This window comes from Martes martes (assembly GCF_963455335.1).
Source record: "Martes martes genome assembly, chromosome: 14".
NCBI classification, from domain to species: domain Eukaryota; kingdom Metazoa; phylum Chordata; class Mammalia; order Carnivora; family Mustelidae; genus Martes; species Martes martes.
The window spans coordinates 811,759-836,172 of record NC_137902.1 but is presented as its reverse complement, the minus strand read 5'-3'; the positions used below and the strand labels follow the sequence as shown (position 1 = coordinate 836,172).

The following is a 24,414-nucleotide window of genomic DNA, read 5'->3' as shown; positions in this document are numbered from 1 at the left end:
CGAGCCCTCCTTACCTCCCCAGGACGAGGCGGCAGGGACTGACAGGCAGGCCCCCTCCTCGGGCCGCCCCCGTCCTGGCCGTGTGGCTCCGGGCAGGCGGTGGTCGTGGCCGAGCCAGCTGTGCCCCGAGATCTTGGGAGGGACGACGGAGTTACTGCCGGGGGCGTGCGGTGCATGCTGCCTGGCCCATGGCTCGGGACGGCCGGCCGCCATGAACCATGGACTGACGTGTGGCCTGGACCCCCGTGCCCTGAGCAGTGGCCCTGCCCACCCCCCAGGCCGGTCCTGCCTGGGCTGGGGACTGGGGGACAGAGCGCCACACGGGATGGCTCCTCAGAGTTCCAAGTCGTTGAAGGACTCGCTGCGGAAAGGACTCTGCAAAGCTGCGGGTTTTGCAGATTTTAGGGTTTCTTACAAATGAGGAAGAGTTTGTAGGACGCCATCAGGAGGCCAGCCAGAGTCCATCTCGTGGAATCGAGCCTGCGCTGCCCGGAAGTGCCCTGAGAGCACATGGTCCCAGTTTTCTGGGAGCCACGTTGAAACAGGAGGAAGGTTCAGTAACACGTCCGGGAACCCGCGGGTCGCCCCATTCAGGTCTGGCCCGCGGCCCGGGCAGTCAGCGGACTCTTCCCACCCATCCCCGCGTGCCGCCCTGACCGGTTGGACCCCCTCGGCCCGTTGCAGTTTGCCCTGGTGCGTTTTGGCAACACCGTGGCAGACGAGAGGGGAGAGATGCGGTGAGCTGCCCCTTGTCACTCTCCGGCAGAGCCGTGCTTCTGCGTCCTGTCTGCTGCTGTGGCGACAGAGGACCCGTCTGGCTGCTGCCGCCATGGACGCAGCTGCAGGTTGGCCCCGGATGCTGGGATCTCAGAGCTGCTCTGGCCCCCGACCCTGGTGCCCTCTCCCTGCCTGGGGGCCCAGGGCGTGCAGACCCTCACTTACAGCCTTGGGGGCCCATTCGGCACTGCCAGACCCCACCTCTCGGCCTCAGGCCCACAGAGCGTGGTCTGGCGCCCACCGCAACTTGTGGGGGCCTGGGAAGGAGCTCGTGATGTCACGCCCTTGCCGGCCTCTGCAGCAGTGTTCAGTGCCCACGTGTGGATGACAGTCGGCTGCGGGATCCCGGGTGATCCGTAAGTTTGTGTTCCTCACACACCTCCGTTTTCTTCCGTCTCAGAGGCTGGCCCAGAGTTGGGTCTTATCTCCTGATCGGGAGGTTGCCAGCTGGGCTGGGCCCTTATTCCCCTGAGGCCCACTCTGCAGATGGGAAAACTGAGGTGTGCAGGGTCCGGAGCTGTGCCCAAGGCTACGCAGCGGCAGGACAGAAGCCCCAGCCCTTTGGTGCTGAAGGCCAAGCTGGCCGCTGAGTCGGGAGGCCTGGGGTGAGGGGCAGGGCAGCCCACAGGGGCAGGAAGCAGGGTGCCAGGGCGGATGGGCAGGGGTCCATGACACAGGGCAGCCATTGGAAGGGGCTGGGGTGTGGCTTCCGGGCAGTAGGCAGGGGAAGGAGGAGGCAGCAGGCAGGGAGGCTGAGGAGGGGACGGGGCCGTGCGGGTCGAGGGCCAGCCGCCTGCCACTGGGACGGGGGCACATTAGGGCAGAGGAGGAAGGTGGAAGCTGGTTGGACCAGTGGGCAGGGGTGGGGCCTGCGAGCCATCAGGAGAGGGGAGTCCTCGGTTGCCAGGATCTGGGATCCAGGGTTCCTAGCTGCGTTAGTGCCAACACCCATGGGAGCTTTGGGTGGGAAGTGAGTCCTTAGGGCCCAGGCAGGAAAGGAGGCACAGAGTCTGCTGGGGCCTGGGTGGGCTCTGGAGGGTACGGACTTGTGTTCTGGGCATACCATTTGCTTGGGGGGCACTGGGGAGAGTGAGAGGGGGAGGGGAGATGATCATTAGGGGGCCGGGCGGGGTAGGAGGGCAGCTCACCGGGAGGGCCAGAGCGAGGTGTGGGCCCCGGGGGTCTTTTAGGTCCCGGGAGCACAGTCTCCTGCGAGCAGAAATGGCTCAAAGAAGGGGCCTTGTGGGAGCGGTGGGTGGGTGTTGGGAAGGGGGTTTCCAGGAGGGGTACCGAGGTGTCTCGAGAGGTGACCACGGGGCTGTGTCCACTGCTGGCCAGTGTGAAGCCAAGTGAGTGCGTGTGAAGCGGGAGTCCGCACCGTGTCTGCCGAGGACCCGGTTTGGTACTGCTCCCGCCTCGGGTGGGTGGAAGCGCTTTCTAGGTTAAAATTGACCACTAGAGCTTCGATGTCCTAAAGCAACAAGTTTTGTTAAAATTGAAGCACGGTCCCCGTGCTGGGTCCGTAGCAGGAGCGGTCTCCCGCCCAGCTGCGCAGACCCAGGCGCACACGCGTGCGGCACGGCGGCCGGTCCAGCCTCCCGGAGCCGCAGCTCGGCGCTGTGGTCCGCTGTGCGTGCGGCCCGGCCGGCGCCAGGCACGGAGGGACCTCCAGCCCCGAGCTCTGGGTCGGCCGCCGGGTGCACCCATCGCGGGCGCGGAGCCCGGGTCCGGCCCCACGCAGGCTCCGGGAGACCCCTCGCCGGTCGGCTGGTGGGGCCACGGAGCGTGGCCGTCTGTGTGCAGCCCAAGGGGAGAAGAGCCCGCCGTCCGCACAGCTGGCTGCCGGCAGTCTGGCCGGTGGCCGTGTGCGGGGTGTGGACCGCGGGAAGGCAGCCCGTGAGGGCGCGGGCGGCTGAGTCTGGGCTTCCTCCTGGGAGCCGGCCCCTGGCCTCCCCCTGCGCCCGCCCAGCGCAGCCCCCGGGCCCGGGGCGAGGCCGAGCCCCTGCTGCCCCGGCCAGGGTGGGCAGCCGGTCTTCAGGAGGAGCGTGTCGTGCAAGTAGACTTGGGGAATGGCAGTAACTTTTCTCTCAAGACGGTCTTTCGTCCCCTTGCTCTTCTCTCGGCCCGCGTGCGGGATGTGATTCCTTTTTAGGTCACTCAGACGCTCTCTCCACAGAGAGCCTGACGCCGCGGCTGCTGCTATTTCTGGCGCTGACTCCTGGCCCACGAGGGGCTGGTGGGCTGGGCGCGGCCGCCTCGCGGCTTCCCTGGGCCCGAGGCCGCCTTCCTGCCGGGCCACCTGCGCGGCGTCAGGAGGGCCGGAAGGGGCTGCGTGTGCGTGTGCACGTGACGATGCCTTAGGTGCTTTCTTGTTCACATTTCTAATTCACTCTTTTCCAAAATATTTTTCTTGATCCTTCCGATGGAAGAATGCGTGTATCTTTATCAGAAGCTATTTTTTTTTTTTTTTGGTACAATTTTGGCAAAGCAAGTATGCGCTTGAGGCAGTGACTTGCTTGCTGTCCCAGGTGAGGACACGCCTGTGTCACCATCAGGCGGGACAGACCCAGCTGAGTGGAGGCCCTGGGGGCAGAGGCACGTGTCTGCTCACACAGACCTGCCCGGGGCCTGGAGACCACCTGCCCCCAGGTCGTTTATCGAGACGTGTTTCCACCCAGAAGTAACACAGCTCTCTGTCCCACCCCGTGGGGGGGCTCTTCCTGTCCGTCCTCAAGGTGCCCGCGTCGTCGGCCCTGAAGGGATCCCTGCCCGGGATCACCAGGGCCCCGAGCTCCTTGCCAAGGGGGTGGGGAAGGGCCAGAGCTCTGCGCCCACAGCCCACGTGGTGGTGTCGAACCCACGCCACCCATCACCTCTGTCTGGCTTGTGCTTGGTGCCCACTCCCGGGGCCCTCACTGACTGCGCGAGCGACTGTCCAAGGCAGGCCATCCAGGAAGTGAACGCTCAGCAGCCCAGGGCACCAGGCCCGGGGTCTGCGCCGGGAGGGACGGAGCAGGACTCCTCGAGAGCAGGCGGGCGTCCTGGAGAGCCCACGCCGCCTCCGCACCCTGCGCCTCGCACGCCGCGGTGAACCCGCCGCTGCTTTTGGGCTCCCGCTGCTCCGTGCAGCACGACCAGAAACCCCGTGACCAAGTCAGTGACTCACAACCGCAGATAGCAGCCGCCCCCCACTCATCACATCCTGGTAATTGTACTACACGTGCTGCCGTCTAGGAGAGGAGGGGACGTAACCCTGTCACCAAGCATCCCACCTTCAGTGCCGTCACATCAGGAGCTCAGCTCAGGCCATGGGGGGCCTTTATGCCGTGGAAACGGGTCCATTCAACCAGTCGGGGCTTTGCCCCCAGAGAGCCAGCTGTCAGGCACCAGGCAGCTGCTGGCCCGACCCCGAGCCCGAGGACACACGTGTCCCCCAGGGCACCAGCTCCTGGGGTATGTTTTGTCCCATGAGGACATGGCGGCAGAAGTGGCCGTGGCCCTGGGATATGGTTTGGTAAGAGCGCACGATGGAGGACGTGTTCCGGCATCGTACCCTGGGGGTGAGCAGAGACTGTCTCCTGGCTTCCGCCTGCCCCCCGGCCACGGCCACTCCCAGCTCTCTGGAACCCTTACGTTTGCCTCCTGAAGTACCCACAGCTTCACTCACTCGCAAAGGAAATATTGTTTTTCTGTTGGTGAAATTTTCCACAGCGTGTCACTAAAATTAGGATTCCTAACGAGCTATTTTGAGTTTCTCACCATGTGCCGTAATTACATCTGTTTTAAAATGAAGTTCTTGGGTGTTTGAGTGATGGGTTGACGGATGCCCAGGCAGAGAGCACAGGCACCTGCCCTCCCCCAGAGCTGGCAAGCAAGAGGCCTGGGGCCTGTTTCCCCCTTGCCCTGCCGTTAAGGAACAGGGAAGACCCAGGACGGAGGGACGCATTTCCCGCCATCCCGACGGGCTCCCCGTCCAGCTCCGGGGCCCTGGGCGGTGGGTGGTTTCTGGCCTGGCCCCCAACGAGTCGAACAGCGAGCACGGTGCACGAAGTATCACGTGAATTTAAAGTGTGCATGAAGCGGGAGCGACGGAACGCTGTCCCTCGGTGCCCGCTGCCCTCGCTCAGTTTCCAGCTCAAAGCCAGGCCCGTCACGTGCCCCGCGTCCGCCCCCAGTCACTGACGCGAAATCCAGGCAGCGTGACGTCACGCGTCAGCATGTCAGCCTGAGTCTCTGGAAGAATTGAAAGTGTCGCCCGTGTCACTGTGACACCTACGAAGATGGTCAGGAACTCCGGCACGTCCCTGAATATCGGGTCTGCGTTCCAGTGTTCCCGCCGTCTCCTGATACAGTTGGTGGACCGCGGTGGGTCAGTATCTTGGTGGAAATTAAGATGTTTTCATAACTCTGCGGGGCTGTAGTTGGCATACAGTGGACTTGGCACGCTCGAGGTGGGCAGTGTGGTGGGTTCTGACCACCCAGGGAGGCTCGTGTGTCCACACGACTGCGCTGCGGCCCCTGTGCTGGGCACCCACTGGTTGGCTCTCTGCCCCTCACGGTCCGTCGGTCGGCGTTTTCTAGGTTTCCTTCACTCAGCTCTGTGGGTTTCTGTCTGGGGGGCCGCGGGGGCCCAGCACTGGCCGCTCTCGGACCGTGCACAGGGCCGTGTGTGCTCTGCAGCCTGCCCGGACTCTGGTGTCACGCGGTTCCGTCAGGGCGCTTGGCGGTGTCACGCTGTGTCTCTGTGCAAGTGCGTGTGTGTGCCCGTGTGGGAGTGCACACGCGTGTGCCCGTCTCTGGGGGGACCTGTGTACGCGTGCACACGCACATGTGTGTACGTGCGTGTGCTCTTCTCCACACTGGCATGCTGGAGCCATTGCTGTGTAGACGGTGTGGCCTGCAGAGCCGAAAGCAGTGACGCGGCTTTTCACGGAAGACGTTGGCACACGCGCTCCGGTCGAACGCCCTCGATTCCTGTCCGTTGAAACCTGTTTTTCTGTGCCTCCGACGTGTGAAGGACACTCACCGGGTGTGTAAGTGCTTGGCTCACGCCTGATCTCGCCGACGTGTTCAGAGAGGTTGTGCCCGTGCTGCCTGGTTCGCGTGTTGGTTGTGACCAGTGCACCGTGACCTCTTGGTTTTCCTCGTGGATCTTTGTCCCTGGAGACTTGGGTCTGCACCTGTGGGGTCTCCTGGACCCGCCGGCCTGTGTCGCGGCCGGGCCGTGTGGGTGAGCTTTCTCGGGCTCAGGACGCCCTCCCAGGCACACGTTCAGCTCTTTCTACTCTGGGGACGTTTCCCGGAGGACGACTTTAAACATTAGTCCTGACCTGATGGTTCGTCCCGCGGGGGCTGGTGGCTGTCCTGCCCGGCAGCCCTCCCCTCCCCCCTCCCCCCTCCCCCGGCCAGGCCCCCCTCCCCCCTCCCCTGCTCACCATCCCCCCTCCCCCGCCCAGCCTCTCTCCTCCCCCCTGCCCATTCCCCCTGTCAGTACCCTGCCCGTCTCCTCTCCCCTCTCCCCTGCCCGTCTGCTCTCCCTGCTCCCCTGCCCCTCTCCCCTCTCCCCTGCCCACATCCTCTCCCCGCTCCCCTGCCCAGCCCCGCCCTCCTCTCCCCTTCATTGCAGCTTCTCCTGTCACTCAACCCTTCCTGGGGTGCTTTGTCGTGGAGTCTCTTTCCAAGGAGGATTTTGTCTTCTTCCATTTCTTCCTTGAGGTTAATGTCATTTCTTTCTATTTTTGTTTTTGGCCCATTTCCGGTGGAGTTTTGTGCTCTGACTCCTGCTCTCGATGGTGGTTTGAGTACACTTAAGTCTGCTGCAGCGTGGGCCGGCCCGCTGTGCCCGGTGGTCCTGTGCCGGGCCTGGGCTGGACCTTGTGCTGTTGTGCAGCGTCCGCTCCTGGGAGCCCGTGGGAGGAGGCTTGTGCAGAATCCCAGCCCGACAGCACCCCCTTCTGTCCTCCCGGCAAAGTGCGGCGCGGGCTGCCCCCGTCTTTCCCCGGTGATCTCTGCCCCCGGTGATCTGGAGATCTGGTCCCCGGTGATCTCTGCCCCCGGTGATCCGCGATGGTGGCCCTCCCGGCTCTCCCGGCCCTCCTGGCTCTGCCTGTTTCCCTTCCCTTCCCTTTCTCCTTCGTCAGCGGCTCCCCAAGGCCGCCTCCTGTCCTTTCTGTCCCCTTTCTTCTCCACAAGCCCTGTCCCTTCCTGGCTGTGGGCTCTGACCGGCCGCTGCTTTTCCAGTACTTGCAGACCTGGGGCTCCCCGGCCACATCTCAGGCCTGCCTCGGCCCAGCCCCAGGCTCCACGGGCATGCGGCACGCTGCGGGCTGCCGGCTGCTGGGTCCCAGGACCGTGTGTCCCTTGCCCCTGAGGTGTCCCCGCCCCAGCCCCTGGCAGCCTCCTTCCGCTCCGTGTTTCAGGAGTTCGGTGATCGCAGGCGGCACACACGGCTGAGACCACACGGTGCTCGTCTCTGGCATCCCACTCGGCGGGACGCCCTCGTGGTGCAGCCTCTGTCCTGGTCCCATTGTGTCTCCCTCATCTGTCCTCAGAGACGTTCCCGGGAGGACAGAGTTGTCCTCCTCTGTCTCTCTGGAGACCCTCCCACCCCGAGAAAGCCGTGTGGGTTCTCGCGCCCGTGTCTTCATGCACCGAGGACTGAAGGAAGCTTCTGGCTGTCCTTGAGTCAGAGCCGGCTCTGGCGGCGAGAAGGGGGCCGCGTGGCCTCTGGAAAGTACCTGGGGGTCTGCACACTCTGCACACCTCCCTGCTTTGGAAGCAGCCCCCTCCGACGGGGTGCGCCCTCCACCCCGAGTGGCCTCCTTCAGGGTCCCGCGGGAGCCCGTCTGCGGGAAGAACAGGGATGTTTTCCCTCCGGACAGCCGCTGGTCACTCCCAGCGGAGGACAGACTGCCCACACCTGCAGCGCACAATTGGATGCTTTTTTTGCTGAGTTTGAATGAAAAAAAAAATCTCCCTTTTGGAGGAGTATCCCGAGCCCGGGATGGCCACCACGCAGATGTTTTCGTGTCATCGCGAGCCACAGGCACGGACTCGCGTCATTGTGAGCCACAGGCATGGAAGTGCTCATCTGAGTCCCTGTCAGGTGCCAATCGCCTCTCCTGGCGCCAATCGCCTCTCCTGGCCGGGGTCTGCTGTTGGCTGAGGCCGCAGCTGCTCACGGCAGGGAGGGGACCCACACACGGCCCAGGTGACCAGTCAGGCTCCTCACGGCCACCACGCCTGCGGCACCCGGAAGGCAGGGCGCCGTGTCTCGTGGCGAGCTCCCTGCGCCTGACGACACGTCTCTTTTGGGACTCTGTGCAGAGAGCCGGCCTGCTGGGGCCCGGGGCGTGACTGCTGGTGACAAGAGACGCCACTCACAGCCAACCTCTTTGCAAGGTCGTTCGTTACTTCTCTTCTAGAGCTTTTCATGGTCTCATCATTTTAATAACTGCTTTCAAATGACACACGACCCTTTGTCTGGGTACGTCCTGTTTCCACGTAACTTTTTCGGACTGTAGGGGCCACTGTGTACCCTCGGGCATCGCCGGCGCTGGAGGCAGCCCCCAGGGGCCTGGTCCGTCTCAACATGCGGCCAGGTATGTCCAGGGCTTGGTGAGCGACGCGGGGCTCCTCCAGCATGGGGGGCGTGGGATGTGGGGTGCGAGCCTTATAGTACGGGAGACGTGGGCGTGGAGGGCGGCCAGTGAGCCCAGAGGGGCAGGAGGTAGGAGAGGCGTCCTGGGAGTCCAGCAGGGGATTGGTGTCCTCCTGGGGGCATCGCAGGGCACATGTGCAGGAGGGGCTGCCCCTGGAGGCCTGGGGGAGCAGGTCGGGGTGCATGGTACAGAGCCGTCTGGGAACACAGGGCGGAGGCTGTGGGGCCACGTCCGGAAGCCCTGGAACCGGAGCTGAGCCGGGCCTCTGGGGCTGCTCCCTGGGGTGCCCGGTTCGTGCGGGGCCCTCACGCCCCCGTGAGCGTGCTCCCCGCGCTCCCCGCGGCCCCGCTCCACCCTGCCTCGCCGCCCCGCCCTCTGTCTGGGCCTCCCTGCCTGCCCCACACCTGCCGCCTGCCGGCCCAGCGCCTCCCGCGGGCGTCCTCTCAGGGTGCGTGTCTGGAGCACGGGGCGGCTCCGAGGGAGTCCAGGCCCAGGTTTAAATGGGCGGGACCTCGTGTTGGTGGCTGAACAGAGTGAGTTTACGGCTCGGACATGCGTCTCTGCACGCGCAGGGGCCGATCACGCCCAGCGACGAAGCCCAGAGGGGATCGGTTCGTGGTCGGTGCCTGGGGCAGGGCCCACTGTGGAGACACGGGGCAGGGCCCACTGTGGAGACACGGTGCAGGGGTGCGTTGTCAGAGCCGATTCGAGCTCATCGTCCGAAGTGTCGTTGGGTCGCTGCTCAGAGCTGTCACAGTCAACTAAGGTCCCCGAGATAAAGTCACGGGAGTCACTTTTTTGGCTGTGTGATCAGTTAAAATTTAGATTCAAATATGATAAATTTAATTTGGAAAATCATTGTGTTTTCCACCTAAAACATATTGAACGTAGGTCTTTCCTGCCCTAAAGTCCAGCTCGGGGTGCAATGTTGTGTGTGGGGCTGGTTCAGCGACTGGAGGCCCGGTGGACGGAGCACAGCGGACCGCAGCGTGGCCTGTCCAAGTGGCGCTGTGGGACGGCGTGGGCCAGGTGAGCCGTCCCAGGGCAGGTCACCCAGCGTCTGGGTCGGGGTTTAAGATCTGGAATGAAGCGGAGAGGTAGGAGACAGAAACGGAGGGTGCGGTGGTCCACGTGGCTGCAGGCTGAGGCGCGTGGGGACCAGCTGGGAGGTGCTGTGACAAGCCTGGAAGGCCTGCGTCCCCAACCCCACAGCGCTGGTTCCCCGAGTGCCCTGCACCCCCGTGAGTTCGGGGCGGCTGCCACTGCTGCCTCCGGGCTGCGCCGCGGGCCATTCACCCCTGATGCACGGCCTGCGGGCCTGGCTTCTGCGTCCCCGGCCCCTGTGGTCAGCCGTCCAGCTGCTCCATGGGCTCCACCTGGCTGGGTCCTAGAAGCAGCTGCTTTCCATCAGGGCTGCGGAGAGCAGCCCGCGTCCCTGAGGCTGTGGATGGCTCACCGGCTGCTGGGTCCCGGCAAGAAGCGGTGTCCGAGGCTGAGTTGCCGGTGACATCAGAGCGCTTGTGCAGGAAACCTCCCTCTGAGATGGTGCATTTGGGGAAGGGGGAAGGTCATTTTGCAGGTTTCTGGCAAACCCTTCTCTGAGTCAAGAGGTGCTTGGGAGAGGCTGTGTGGTGGCCACTGGTGGGTGCAGTTTGTGTGATGGGCAGCTGGGAACGTGGGGACAGGCCCCTGCGTGTCTGCTCCCCGCCCTTGGCCCTCTGGTCCCCAGGCAGCCCCTGTCCTTGCCTCAACCCCGGGCTGTAGTGGCCGGGCTGCCTCATCGGCCCAGAGGTGACGTGCTGTCCCCTATGCCCGTGGGGTGGGACCAGCAAGGGCCTTGTCCCTTCTGTGAGCAGGTGCCGGTCAACATAGGTTCAGTGACCTCTGGGTCACCCCGGGACGCCCAGCGTGGTTTGCTGCTGGGGAGCGAAGACACAGGTGGTTGTGAGGACTGTGGTGCTGGGCCGTGGGGCGTGGGGCGACTGGAGGGCTCCCGGACGGGACCTCGCTGCCCAGCGGCGTCGCCGGGAGCTTCACTCGCGTCTTCCGGAACAAGAGTGTAGGGAGGCCCTGCGGCTCACAGCGGCCCTAGGGACGGAGCATGCCTTGCCCGCGAAAGAGCCGCCACTGGGGCCCGGATCCTCTGGCTGTAGCGGGGGCCACTCGGCCTGCGGGGCCTGTGGGGACACGGGTGCCGGGCGTGGCATTGGGCGGTCCTGAGCGGGTTGTGGGCCGGGCAGTGGCAGTGCCTGCTGAGTGCGCCGTGGGCTCTGCTGACTCCCGGGCCAGTGAGAAGTGTGCGCGTGCCCACACACTGGCTTACACGTACTCACACACGTGTGCACATACCCTCACATGTGGGTGCCCACCGGGCTCACGGCCTTCGTGGAGGACGTTCCTGGGTGTCGGCGGTGAGATGACGCCGGGCTGCTTATTCCTTGGGGTCGAAACACGTGCTCCATACTGAGACACAGGAGTTTTCTTTTTTCTTTCTTTTTTTTTTTAAGATTTTATTTATTTATTTGACAGACAGAGATCACAAGCAGGCAGAGAGGCAGGCAGAGAGAAAGAGAGAGGGAAGCAGGCTCCTTGCCGAGCAGAGAGCCCGATGCGGGGCTCGATCCCAGGACGCTGGGACCATGACCTGAGCCGAAGGCAGCGGCTTTAACCCACTGAGCCACCCAGGCGCCCCGACACAGGAGTTTTCTTAACTGGGGGAAGACACCTCTGAATTATTGAAGATGTTTCGGAGAAATTCTGAGTCCTGGGGATTGGGAGAGCAGAGGATGCTGGAAACCAAACGGTCGGACGCATGGATGTGGTTTGATTCCTCCAAATGGTTCCCGTTCCTCACCGGGCGTGTGGGGCGTTTTGTCCTCGCAGCCGCCTCCCACACGGGGTGTCCGTGTGGCCCGCCTCTGACGGCCTGTCCTGCTTCCCTCCCCAGGTCGTGCACACGCACAAGCCGCACTTCATGGCGCTGCACTGCCAGGAGTTTGGAGGGAAGAACTACGAGGCCTCCATGTCCCATGTGGACAAGTTCGTCAAGTAAGTCCCTGCGGTGTGTGCCATGCCTTTCCCGGAACACGGTGCCCCTGGGGGGTAATGTGTGCCCCCGGGGGAGCAGAAGGTAACAGTGTGCCTTGCTGGGGGGTGGGGACAGGAGGTCACAGCGGACCTCCGGCGGGGGTGTGGCACAGAGGGTGACAGCGCGCCCCTGGGGGTGTGTACCTGTGAGGTGACAGCGATCCCCTGGGCCTCGAGGCTTCAGCCCCAGGCTCCAGGTGGAGTGTCCCTCCCATCTCTGTGGTCTGGTGGCTGCCGGCCTGCCCTTGGTGGGTGGACACATGGACGCTCTGCAGCTCTCAGCTGTGTTTGTCACAGTGGGAAGGGGATGGACATCTGTGGGGAGTGAAATCTTTGTCACTGGGAATAAGTAGCCACAGGCACGTGCTGACCACCACACGCATGCCCTGCAGCCCCGTGGAGGACAGGCCTTCCCGGTGCTGCTGGGAGTGGCACCAAGATGTCTGCACGGGCCTGGGAGGTGGACCCACGGCGGGTAGAAGCAAGCCTGTGAGGCCCCACGCTGAGAAGGGAGGTCCCTGTTTGGCTGTGGGTAGCAGGAGCGGCTGCGGCACCTGCCTGCCTCCTGCTCTGCCGCGGCCCGAGTGCCCAGGACGCCCTCTCTGCCCTTGGGCAGCACCGCGCCTGCCCTCCGTGTGTCCTAGATGTGGCCTTGTCCACGCCGCAGCCGTGGACTCTGGGCACTGAGGCCGCTCCTGCCAGCAGTGTGAGGTGATGCTTCCTGACCTCCGAGGCTGGTCCCCGAAGGCCACCGTGCCCGCAGAGGCCTCTGGGTCCGTGCTCAGAGCCCTGGCACCTGCCGCGTGGCCCGAGGGGTGTTTCAGCGGCCGTCACCCCACTCAGCCCTGCTCGGATCCCTGACATCGTGGACGGACACAAGCCGTCCGTGTTTTCAGTTGTTAAGCTGGGGGGTAGTTGCTAAAGACCACGTCTTTTTAAAAGAATGGCCAAAATTTCCCCAAATAATGTAATTTTAAGGCAATTAAAAAAAAAATTTTATTTAACTTTAATACTAAGATTACCGTGGGAGAGCAGGGGAGTGTAGCTCAACACCGAGAGTCACCCTGACGAAGCACGAGATGGCGTCCCCCAACTTGGGCTGCAGGACCTTGGGGCACAGTGAGGTCACGGAGGGGGGTGCAGGGTGGGGACGGGCTACAGGAGGACCCCCACCCCGTGTCACCGGGCCGTGTGCGGGCGGCCGTGAGCCACTTCGCTGGTGTCGCTGCGTGAGAAGGTGACACCGAACCCCCCGCCCTGCACACGAGGACGAGTCTCAGTCGTGTCACTGAGTAGGTGTCAAACACGGGTCACTCGGCACTGAGACTAAAGGAAGCACCACGTGTCGTGACTCTGGGGCAGGGGAGGGTTCTCAAGGAGGTGCAAAAGCGTCACCTACAAAAGAAGATTGAGAAATTCGAATGTTAAACGATGAACGATGATGTGACAATTACCAGAAGACACAAAGTGGGAGGGACACCTGCCGCGTGACGAAATCCAGCGCTTGAGAGCACAGAGGGCCCCGGGGAGCCGTGAGAGGGACCGCGGGGGAAGAGCCAGGCTTGTCCCGGAGGGGCCCTGCAGGCTTGTGGAGGGAGGCTGCCCTGCGTGCGTCCCCGTCCCTCCCCACGCCCCTCGTTTCCGTCCCACGTCCTCACCGTGCATCCCCGTCCCCACGTCCAGGTCCCCGCGTCCCCTCCCTGCATCCCCACCCTGCGTCCATGTCCCTGTCCTGTGTCACATGTCCCCTCCTCAAGTCCTGGTTCCAGCGTCCCCACCCAGCATCCCTTTGTCTCGGCCCCCGTCTCTGTCCCGAGCCCTGTCCCTTTGTCCCCACCCCTTGTCCTCACCCCACGTGCGAGTCCCAGCCCCGCAGGTGCCGGTGTGCGGTCTCTGCCGTCCTGCTGCCGCCGCCCGTGCTTTCCGCTCCTGCCTGCGCCGTGCGGGACGCGCTTGTAAGTGTTCCTTGTAGAAAGACGACCACGGGAGCGGAGACGCCATTGACCGTGAGCTTTCCCGGCCGCTGCCAGTGCTCGCGGTTCCCTCGCAGACTCCGTTTCTGTCCGGGACCGCGTTCCTTCAGCCTGGGCTTTCCGTGACGCTCACGTCCACACGAGTCACTGGTGACGAGTTCTCTCAGCGTTTGTCTGTCTGAGGAGCGTCTTTGTCCTCAGGTTTGAAAGATGTTTTTGTTGCGAATAGAGCCCTGGCCTGCCGGCGTCTGTGCCAGTCCTTAGAGGACATCATCGTGCTGTCCCGTCATGTGGTTTCTGATGGGGACTTGGCCGGGGCCTCGTCCTCATTTCTTGGTCTGACGCGCCTCTTCCCCGCCCGCGGGACGCCGTCTTCCTAGCTGGTTTGCGGCGACTTGATTATTCCGTTTCAGTTTGGTGTCCCTTGTGTCTGTCTTGCGTGGGGTCCTGGTTCTAATCAAGTTTGTCCACCATTTCGGTAACCCTTTTCCTCCCTACCTTCTCTTGTGCCCCGACCCCGGCCTCCAGGGCGTCCCACATGGCGCCCGCCATGTCCCCTCGGCTCTTACGGCTCGTTTTCCTCCATTCGGGTCATCGCTGTCGCTGCGGCCTGTCGCCACCGATCTCGTTTGTTTCCTTAGGTTTTCAGCCGTGTTTACGCCCTCCCAGCCGGCGACATCTAACGTGTGGCTTTAGTTCTGCCGTCCCTCCCGTTCCCGCGTTTCTTGACGTCTTTGACCATATTTACGACGCCGGCTTCCGGGCACTTTTCACTAATCTTTGCCCTTCTCCGCCCGTCCCCGTTGACCACTCTTTCATAGATTGTGGGTCCTATTTTGCCACCTTGCGGGCTGAGTCCGTTTTTGACGCGGCGCCCGACATAACAACCGTCGTCTGAACCTGGCATCCAGCTGCGGCCGCGGCCGAGGTGGTTTCCCGCGGGCGGTGAGGGTCGCTTGAACCCTCTTCCTTTCTTTCCCGCGTGCGTTCCGGTTTACGTCCCAGAGCCGGAGCCTCGCTTCCGTGGGCCCCACGTGCTGGCGGCTCCGGGTGCCGCGCCCCCTCCCCCGCTGCTGCAGAACCGGCGGGAGGGGTGCGGGGCCCCTCAGCGGCAGGGGAGCAGGGAGTCCCCTCCCTGTCGCGGCGCTGGTGCGCTCCCGGGGCTCCGGGCACAGTGGCTCCCCTCCCAGCCGTGTTTGCCGATGGACGGGCGCCCACGCAAGCCCGTTCTGGTCGTGGAAGGAGACAGTGAGAGGAGCGGGTGTTCTTCTGTGGAGCCCCTGTCCCCGGTGTTCAGAGACACTCCCTCGTCGGTGTCGTGGAGCACCAGGAGTCTGTCTGTGATGCGCAGCCCCTCCCCGGAGAGGGGCGGGTCCACTGCAGTTGCCTGGGCCCAGGGGCATTTGGGAGTGTGGGTTCCTGCCCGTGCCGGCCGGGCACAAACAGCCGGGAGGCCCCACAGACCTGGGGTCGTGCTATGGCGGTGTGTGGCCCAGGCCGAGCCCCCAGGGTCCCCGCACCTCTGCGTCCCCATCCCTGAGACACTGCTGGGTCCCACGCATCCCCCGGGCATCGTGGGATCCCGGCCGATGACGGGCAGCCCTCACCTGCCCAGGGCACGTGGTGGGCCTCAGTCTCTGCGCCCCTCCCCACTGCTGGTCGGGGGCCTTGACGGGGTGACGTGCGACATGGCATCCCAGCCAGCAGCCTGGGTCTCGGAAGCCGCGTCCCGTGTGGCTTGTGCACTAAAGAACTTCCTCTTCCCTCCCAGAGAGCTGCTGTCCAGTGACGCCATGAAGGAGTACAGCCGTGCCCGTGTCTACCTGGACGAGAACTTCAGGTCCCAGGAGCACTTCACGGTGAGTGCGCGTCCGTGTCCCGGGGTCGGGGTCTGCGCCGGGCTGACGTGTGCCCGCGGGGCTGCCGCCCTGCCAGTGTGGCCGCACAGGCAGCCGTGCCCGAGTTGGTATGTCAGCGGCTTGGATGGGATCCACGGGCGGGGGCCACCAACAGGGGGACCAGGGCGCAGCCTGTGGGCTGAGGAGGGCGGGTCGGGGCTCTTCACAGGGACAAGGGTCTCTCCCGTTCCCGGGTCTGCTCTGAACAGTTGCTCACAGGGCGCAGGCCAGTCCCTTTGCCCAAGCCGCCCTCCCCGGCAGGGGAGCGGGACAGAGACCTGCCCCTTCTCTGCACGAGTCCTTGGTCCGGGACACAGTGGACACCTGGAAAGGGTGCCCCGCTGGGGTGCAGCGGCTGCAGGAGGAACCCGGTGATGGGGAGGGCTGAGGGTTCTGGGAGGAGCAGCTGTCAGGAGGGTTGGAGTAGCCGGCTGCTGGTTCAGAGGACTGTGGCCTCACGGTCCCCATCTTTAGGGGAGCGTCAGGGCTGCTCGGTTAGCTCGGTTTCCTCTGCGTTCTGTTCCCGGAGTCCGTCGCCTCACGTCTGTCCGGTTGCCAGGAGCCTGGTCCAGAGCACACGCTCAGCCCTTGTGTGCAGCAGCGGGTGCCTGTGCCGGGGGTGGGGGGAAGGCTGGGAGCCACGTCCCGAGCAGGGAGCAGCACGGGCAGATCGCCCTTCGGTCAGAAAGGCGTCGGTCAGTTCTCAGCCTTTAAATCTGGGGCATCCGTGCCAGTCCGGCGGTGTGTCCTGTGGCTGACGTGGTTGTCGTCGCACGGCTGCCCCACGCCTCTGCCGCTGTCCTCGCGCACAGCCACCCTCCACCACGCTCAGCGCGGCCTTCCCGCCCGCTGTGTCAGCCACGCCCACGTGGGCCCCGCGCTGCCCGCATACCCCCCGCCTTCCTGCCTCTGCCCGCTGGCCGCTGGCCCTCAGCCGGTCCTTGACACAGAGACACTCTCCACCCTCACGCTCCCCGGTGGCGGGACCGAGTTCCGCGTCCCGTCGGGATGTGTTCCAGCGAAAAGCACCGCAGCCGGGAGGCAAATGGCATCGGTCGGGTGAACGGCGGGGCCGGTGCGGCAGAGCGGGAGCAAGGGCAGGTGCCCGTGGGGCCCCGGCGGGGGGCGCCCTTCAGAACAGAGTGTGGAAGGACGTCCAGGACGGCACGTCCGGGCTGCTGGCGCGCGCGTCACGGGGAGCCCAGGAGGTGCGGAAACAGGACGTGAGCAGACGCCGCAGAGGAGGGGCCGAGGCGCTGAAGAGACCGGACGAGCCGCGTAGGTGGCGCGGGTCCATTCCCGCCACAGGTCTGCGTTGGCGGCGGCTCAGACGTCACTGCGAACAAGCCGCGTGTGCCGTGTCCCCGTCCCCCTCAGGCGCTGGCCTCTGCGGGCGCGCTCTGCCGTGCCGCGAAGCCGCCACGTCGCGCGGCGGTCCCTGCTCCCCTGCTCCCTGCGGGACGTGTCCTCGCGTCTGCACCGCCTCCTTTCGGCGGGAGACTCGGTGTTTAAAAGTGAGATGTGCAGGAGGGCGCGCCCCGCAAATGCACGCGAGGAGGCGAGAGTGTGTCAGAGCCGCCGTCGGCCTTAGCCCGAGCAGTGCCGCGGGCAGCGGCACCCGTCGTAGGGACGCAGGGGTCCGTCCTCAAGAGGACGCCGTGGGCGGGTGCGCGTGTCCCGTGTCAGACTCGCGGATGCGGACGAGACCGCCGACGGCCCCGAGACCAGCTGGGCGGCGGCACAGGCTCCGACGCCTCCACTCACAGACCGGTGGGCCGAGGCCCGCTGCCCGCCTGTGTGACCCCGCCGCCGTGGCGGGACGCCGACTAGAGCAGCGGCCGCAGAAATGGTTGTCGCAGACCGTGGCCTGGTCAGCTGCTGCGGGACGGGGCAGGGCGGGGCGTGGTCCGCTTCCCTTATGTTTCCTCAGAAACGTCTTTAAAGCGAGGGTCAAGGAGACTTGGAAGGAGACCCCCGGGCGGGCTCGCCGGGAGCTTCTCCGGACGGGTGCAGAGCAGCACCACGGGGGTTCGGGCGCCCTGAGGACCACCGCTCCCAGGACTCTGCCGTGCGCGCTCCAGCCACTCCCGTCCTGGCCTCCGACTGCGTCCACGTGAGCTGCTCACATGCGTGTGGGAATCTGGCGTGAGGCCAAGATCACACACCTGGCGTCTAAGCACGGAGTAGATAGACGAGAAGGAAACAGAAACGGTGTCTGGAAGATTCCCAAGTATTTGGACATAAACCGCACGCGGGTCCAGAGACTGTCACGGAGCAGTTTGAACCGTGGGTCCTGGAAGACAAACGGAAGGTGTCAGGATTTGCGAGATGCGCCTAAAGGGGTCCAGAGAGGGAAGTTTGTAGCATTAAACGCTTAGCTTGGACAGTTTTGAAAGAAAGAGCAGGGGTGCCTGGGTGGTTCCGTGGGTTAAAGCCTCTGCCTTCGGCTCAGGTCATGGTCCCAGGGTCCTGGGATGGAGCCCCGCATCGGGCTCTCTGCTCAGTGGGGAGCCTGCTTCCCTCTCTCTCTCTGCCTGCTTGTGATCTCTGTCAAATAAATAAATAAAATATTAAAAAAAAGAAAAGAAAAGAAAGTAAGAGCCAATTAACCCAAGGCAAGCAGAAGGAAGGAAATAATAAAATAAGAGCAGAAACGTGTTACAAAATAGGGTAGAGAAAACCAGCAAAATCAGACGGTACCGTAGCAGGACAGTGCATCCAGTGAGCCTCACCCCGCAGGTCAGAGCCACGGTGTTTGGGGAACGAGGCTGGGGCCATCGGGGTCAGGAGGCTCCCCTGGGCCAAGCCGGGACCCGCCAGAGGCCAGGCTGGGGCCACTTGGGGCCGAGGGGGTTTGCGAATGCTCGGGAGACGGGCCGGCGTACTTGTGAGAAGAAGCGGGGTCCTCCCGGAAAGGCCTGGCGCCTGCTGCCATCCGTCTGTCTCACTCACGCTTGCCCCTGGAAGTTTCCTGAGTTTCGTTGAACTGCTCGCTGTGGCGCTCTCCAGCGTCGGCCCCGCGTCACCGTCGTGCTCACACAGCTGCCTGTCTCTTCCGCACAAGTGCTCGCGTGCTGAGACGGGAAGGGCAGAGGCCGGCGGCTGCCAGCCCGGAAGCCGCTGTTCTGGTTTCCCAGCAACCCAAGATTTATCGCAAAACGTCATCCTGCAGTTTGCGGTGGAAAACAAACACCTGGGAAGAGGCCGTCCCATAACTCAGCAGTTTCCTTGAAAAGATAACCTTTGTCGCAGAAAGGGGTATCTGAATCCTCGAAGATTACGTGATGACAAAAATTGGAAATAATCTTAAATACCTGAGCGTTTCCCACTGCGGGACAGCCGTGTGGCGGATGGCCTGGCAGACCGTGTCTGGGGGGACCCGCCTGCAGCCGCAGGAGGGGGCGCAGAGCCCGCGGCCGATGCGCTCACCCCGATGGCGTCTTGCCGTCCAGTTGGCGCGTGGAAATATTTCACGGTAAGGCTGCATCTGGTCTCTTCTTCAGCCCACACGTTTCCGAATTTAAAGCATCTGAGACCAGGTGTATCCAAGATCCATGGCATTTCTGTTAAAATTGGCAGCACTTTCCTCTTTTGGTCGTAAGTACAGAGATGACGCATTAGCAAGAATCACGGCCGTGGTGCTGGGTTCGAGCCTGAGACCGTGCTTGGGGGCGGCCCCTTGCTGTGCTGGACTGACCTGGCACGGGGACATGGGGACCTCAGGTCTGAGCCCCTGTGGCTGTGGCTGCAGGTCGGCGCGGGTGCTGTACGGTGTCGGGGGACAGGCTGCCGGGCTTGGCCTGCCGGCAGCGGGGGTGGGCGCTCCCCGGCCCTGCAGTGCTGTGGCTTGGCTTTCCTTCCAGGGTCCCCACCCTCCAGCGGGGGTGGGGGGGTCCTCTCCTGCAGCCGCAGTCCCGTGTGAGGCATATTAATGGCCACTAGGTAACTGGACAGCCGTGTTGGGCGGGTGGGAAAGGGTCGCCTGTGCTCCAGACGCCAGCCAGAGCTCCTCCTGGAGTTGGCACAGAGGTCCGTGCACGTGTGCTGTCCCAGCTTGTGACCGGGATGCCAGTGCTTCACCATGAGATCCCGCCTGACCCAGGGCCCGTGGCGCACCATCCCTCAGCGTGCCGCGTGCTGGGGTTCTCTGCACGGCCTGGTACGGGGGACTGCCTCCCCGGAGTCCCGGGCAGGGCTGGGCTGCACTGGCTGTGGCCACCCGCCCACCTCCACCTGCTGGCCTCTGGCTGTCAGAGGGAGGAAAATTTAATTTTTACAAGATTAATAGTATCGGAGCAATATTTTTAGCTGAGTGTGGTTCAAATAATAGGCCATTAATTGAAAAAGGAAATTGAAATGAATTTATCTTGTACATAAATGCTGTCACAGGTATTAATAGGGATCAGAAAATAGTGGTCTGTTCCCAGAAAGAGGGCGACCCCGAAGCACCTGGTCTGTGAGCGTGACCCCACGTGGGGGTCTGCCGTGCCGCAGAAGCCTGGGGGGCCGGGCCGCGCGGGTCTGCCTGGGGGGGCTCTGGGCCTTGGGGGGGCTGTGGGCTGGAGGAAGTCTGAGCTGGGGGGACTCGACCTGGGGGGCTGGGTGGGGCGTCCGGGGGGCCGAGGCAGGAGCCCGCCGATGCTTCCCGTCACCAGGAGGTGGCGCCAGAGCCGCACTTGGTCCAGGAGACGCTCCCGAGGCTTTTCCGACTCAAGACGGGGATGAGGATCGTGTTCGGTTTCGTTTGCTCCGAAGAGTCACGCGGGTTCGTTCCCTGAGACCGGCTGTCCCCGTGCGGAGACCTGGCCGCCGCCCCGGTCAGTGCCTGCTCCCGCTTCTCCCGGGACGTCGACTCCGGAGGTCGGCCTCCTCGGGGCGCGGCCGGGCTCTGGAGGGCGGGGCCCTGTCCTGTCCACGGGACCGCGGGGGCGTCCCTCGGGGCAGACTGACGGCCCTGGCCCCGGGCGTCCTCATAGCCACGTGTGAGCTGGACGGGTGGGCCGGGACTCGCGTTCTGCGTCCGGGGTGGGGGCCCCTGGGTGCTCCCAGGCCCTCGCCTCCTGCGGCCCCTGCCCTGGAGGCCCCCTGCTGGCCCCTCACTTCTGGCACTCCACTGCCCTGCACCCCTGAGCCCCGGTTGTCGCCCTCCTGCTCCGGTCCAGGGCCTGGGGTCCGGTCACCATCCTGGGTGCCCAGCAGGCGTGCTCGGAGTCCGAGAGAGCGACGGGAGAGCCGAGGCTCCGTTGTGCATGCCGTGGGTGCCCTTCGTCCCTCCCCGTCGGGTGCAGGGCTGTGGCTGTGCCGGCGTGAGCTCAGGATGGGGGCCTGACGGGGCTTAGATTTGTTTAAGACCACGGGTCGGGCCTGGGGCCCCCACATTTGGAGATGGACTCCTCCAAGGCAAGGCAGGGGACGAGGTGGGGGGAGGGCAGGGGCAGGGCGTGCTGGAAGCCACACGGCAGGCAGCAAAGACCCCATGAGGAAGGGGCTTTCCCCCAAGGTGCCCGAGCCTGGACGCCTGCCTGGACTGGCCGAGAGGACCGGACCTTGCCAGCCGCTGCTTGACTGTGCGGGAAGCAGGTGGACAGCCCGGCTGCCCTCTCCACGAGGGGGGTGTTCTCCGCGACTCAGTGCTGAGTCTTTCTGCATCCCGTTAGGCTCTGAGCTCATAACCTCCTGTTAAGGCTTTTGGATCTGCCCACAAAGAACGCAGACGTTGCAGAGTTAACCCGTGGCAGGTCTGAAGGCACTCTTGTCCTGTTCTTGCCACGTGGACAAAGAACGCCAGGCAGTGGGACAGGAAGTTAGTGTTGCCGGTGTTGCACCAGGACCGGCCGAAGAGGAGAGCAGGAGACATCCCTCCAAGTGGGACTGGACCCCTGGGCACCCCCTCCCCGTCCCCCGGCCCTTCACCTACTGCCTGCTCCCGGGTCCGTCCCATGCACTGTGTGGTGTGACGCCACGTGAACTGCAGTTCACGCTGGGGACAGCCCGGAGGTCGCTGGGGACACTGCAGCGTCCAGTGGAGAAGCCAGCGGCCACCACTCGGCACCCTGGGCTGATCCCCTGCATCCCCGGGACCCATGGGACGCCCCCGTCTCCTAGAACGTGCATAAACCGGGGGCAGGCAGGTGGAGGCAGGCATCGCGGTCATCGGGTGGTCGCTCCCCGTGGACGGAGGCCCAGCGGTGCCCGTCTTCTGGGAGGAGGTGGCAGCCACCTTGCCGCACGTCCTGCCTGTCCCCTCCTCGCTCACTGGCACCCCCCAGCCCTGCCCTTCAAGTGCACCCCCGTCCCCCGCTACACACGGCCTCCGCCTCTCCCGTGGGGCCCTCCTTCCCCCGCTCACGAGCACACCTGCTCTTTGCCCGTGCCCCCGCCCCTGCTGTCCTGTTCGCCCCCTGAGGACACTGCCCCGCCCGCACATCACCGGGTCAGTGACTGGGTCCGTGTGGAGGAGCAGCTAGAGTCAGGCACGTGACACGTGACGGTGATTCATACCCCTGCTCGGGTACAGGGATGGGCTCCAAGGCGGGCGGGACTCTCCAGGCCATGCCGGCTTCCTGGACCTGGCGCTTGGGTTCCCCGGCCCGCCATGTGTGCTGGGCCCGGCAGCACGTGAGGCATGCGGGGCTGTCCAGGCCTCTGGGCTCACGAGGTCCCCAGAGGACACATGGAGCTCTGTGCCTGCTTGGAGGGAGCTGCTCCCGTCTGGACTGCGGCGAGCTCCCGCCGCTGCAGGGGGTGCTTGGATTCCTGAAAGGCTCTGAAGTGCTTCCCCCAGGAAGCCTTCCAGGATTGGCCTACCAGGAATCTCCGTCCGCGTTCTCAGGCGTCCTGCATCGGTCGCTGTTGACTTTGCAGCAGGGCACGGCCACGCAGGCCTTGACACTGAGGAAGTGGCCCGGGACGTTTTCCAGGCCTTCCGTGTGTCTATCGATCGGAGACCTGAGAGCACAGGGCTTGTGTCTCCCATCACGGGAGGGATGTAGAAAACACATCACTTACCACACGAAAAGCCTGAACGTCGATAGGGCGTGTGAAGGTAACGGTTTTCCTATACTCTGGCTTCAGAAGTGGCTAAACGAGGAAGAAATTGCAAATTTATTTTGGTGTAATTTCCTCGTCTTGCTTCAGCGCAGGAGTGAGTGTCTCTGTCCTGCTGCTCGTTTGCGTGACGGACAGGCCCGGGGGGGTGGGCAGGCTCATTTATCCGGGTGAATTCCAGGCTCCTCGGGCCAGAGGCCACCCCCACAGTCCCTCCCCTGCCCCGGCGACCCCGTCCTGCCCCCACTGGGTGACCTACGAGGAGGAGGAGGATGGGGGCACCCGGCTCCCGAAGCAGGACATGCTGGCCGGCCTGGGCACCCCACTCGCCGTGGCGAGGCCTCTCCGATACGCTGCAGGCCGGTGCCAGGTCCCCGGGGAGCCCTCGGGGTTCTGCGACAGCGGTGCTCTGGAGCGGAAGGCTGTGGGACATACGGGCTCACCCGGTGGCCTCCTCTCTGCGGTTCCCGCTCAGTGGCGACTCCGGCTGGGCCGTGTGCGTGGTAGGGAAGCTGGAGGACTGGGTGCCCCTGTCGCAGCCCGCACACCACAAGGCAGGACGCCGCGGGGCCTCTGAGAGGATGTGGATGGCCAGGCAGGGAAGAGGGAGCGGGGCCGGCCCTTGACTCAGAGTGTGGATGGCGTGGCCATGGCTGCTGTGGCCCTGTCCCCACAGGCGGGCCTGGCCACGTCCACCACATGAAGGCAGCCCACAATGGCGCCTTAGCCAGTCCCTGACGTGTGGCCAGCGACCTCAGATGTGTGCACAGCGGCCGGACCTAGCCCAGGTCTTGTGTCTGCCGAGCAGACCCGACGTGTCCTGTGGGACGGGCAGAGGCCGGTGGGACTGGCGCAGGCCATCCTCGTCGGTGCTGGGCTGGTGTTTGCACTGCTGGTGGCCCAGAAGGGAGGCCGTGTTGTTAGGGCCCTCGCTGTGGACCCCTAGAGGGTCTGAAAGACGGTGAGCACTCCCGGGCAGTGGCAGGCCAGAGCCAGACACTCGTCCTTGGGGCCTCACCACACCGAGAGCACGTGGGGTCAGTGGAGCACTTTTGTGACCACAGGCCTGCCTTCACGCATGCGAGCTGACTTCTCGAAGCTCTCAGAGCAGGGCTCCGTCTGGGCAGAGGGGTCTGAAGCCAGAGCCGTGTCGGCGTCCTTGAGCACCGGGAACTTGGCGTCACCTAGAGGCCCCAGGGAAAGCGTGTGGGCTCTTGCCTGCAGCGGGGAGACCAGACGCCTCCAGTGCCCGCGGCGTCCCACCGGCGCCTTCAGCCCTTGGCTGATCTGGTTTTTGGAAAGAGGTGACCGGGTGAGCTGCTTTTCTATGAGGACGCCATGGCATCTGGGGAGCCTGGCTTCGTTCGTGTGCAGGGGAGGCTGGGAGGACACCGGAGACCGTCAGGTGCCCCCGAAGGCTCCCCTCCAGGGGATCCCTCCCCCACCCCTGGCCTAAAAGCTTTGCTTTGCAAACCCACCCTGTCCGAGGACTGTGCGGAGGCTGCTCTCTCCGTCCCCCTGTCCTCAGACCGTGTATCCTGGTGGCAGGCCCTGGGGCCTGGAGGGCTCCGTGCACCCCGGGAGGGCCCCACCTACCCTGGGGGCACTGGCCTCACCCCAGGAGGGCTCTCTCTGCACCTAGGAGGGGCCGGCCCCTGACCTCGTGGTACATTCCCCCACTCCCACTCCGGTGCCCATGCTTAGGGCTCCTGGTCCCGGGACACCTGGATTGCTGGTCCCCCCCAGACTGTGCTCCTCCCTCTGTCTGCCGCTCCCCGATCTGGGGCACCCGTGCTCACGTCCAGTCCTGTGCTATGTTAGCACCACCGAGAGGAGGGTGTTCTCGTGGGAGCACAGGCCCCAGGGGCCCTGTGCTGACCTTGGACTCGCTTTTCTGAGAGGGTCTGGGTCTCCCTCGTGGGGCTGCCTCCCACCTGACCCGGAGCTGCTGGAGGGCTGGGCGGGGGCGTG

The 24,414-nt window shown here is 64.5% G+C and overlaps 1 protein-coding gene across 1 annotated transcript in view; it reads left to right on the top strand.

Annotated features, from left to right (window-relative positions):
- The window catches only part of INPP5A (inositol polyphosphate-5-phosphatase A), a 167,203-nt gene that overhangs the window by 54,577 nt on the left and 88,212 nt on the right, over window positions 1–24,414 (top strand). The window contains exons 3-4 of the mRNA XM_080823170.1: window positions 11,386–11,486; window positions 15,270–15,357. Coding sequence (XP_080679296.1) covers window positions 11,386–11,486; window positions 15,270–15,357 — 189 coding nt within the window. The remainder of the gene's footprint in view (window positions 1–11,385; window positions 11,487–15,269; window positions 15,358–24,414) is intronic.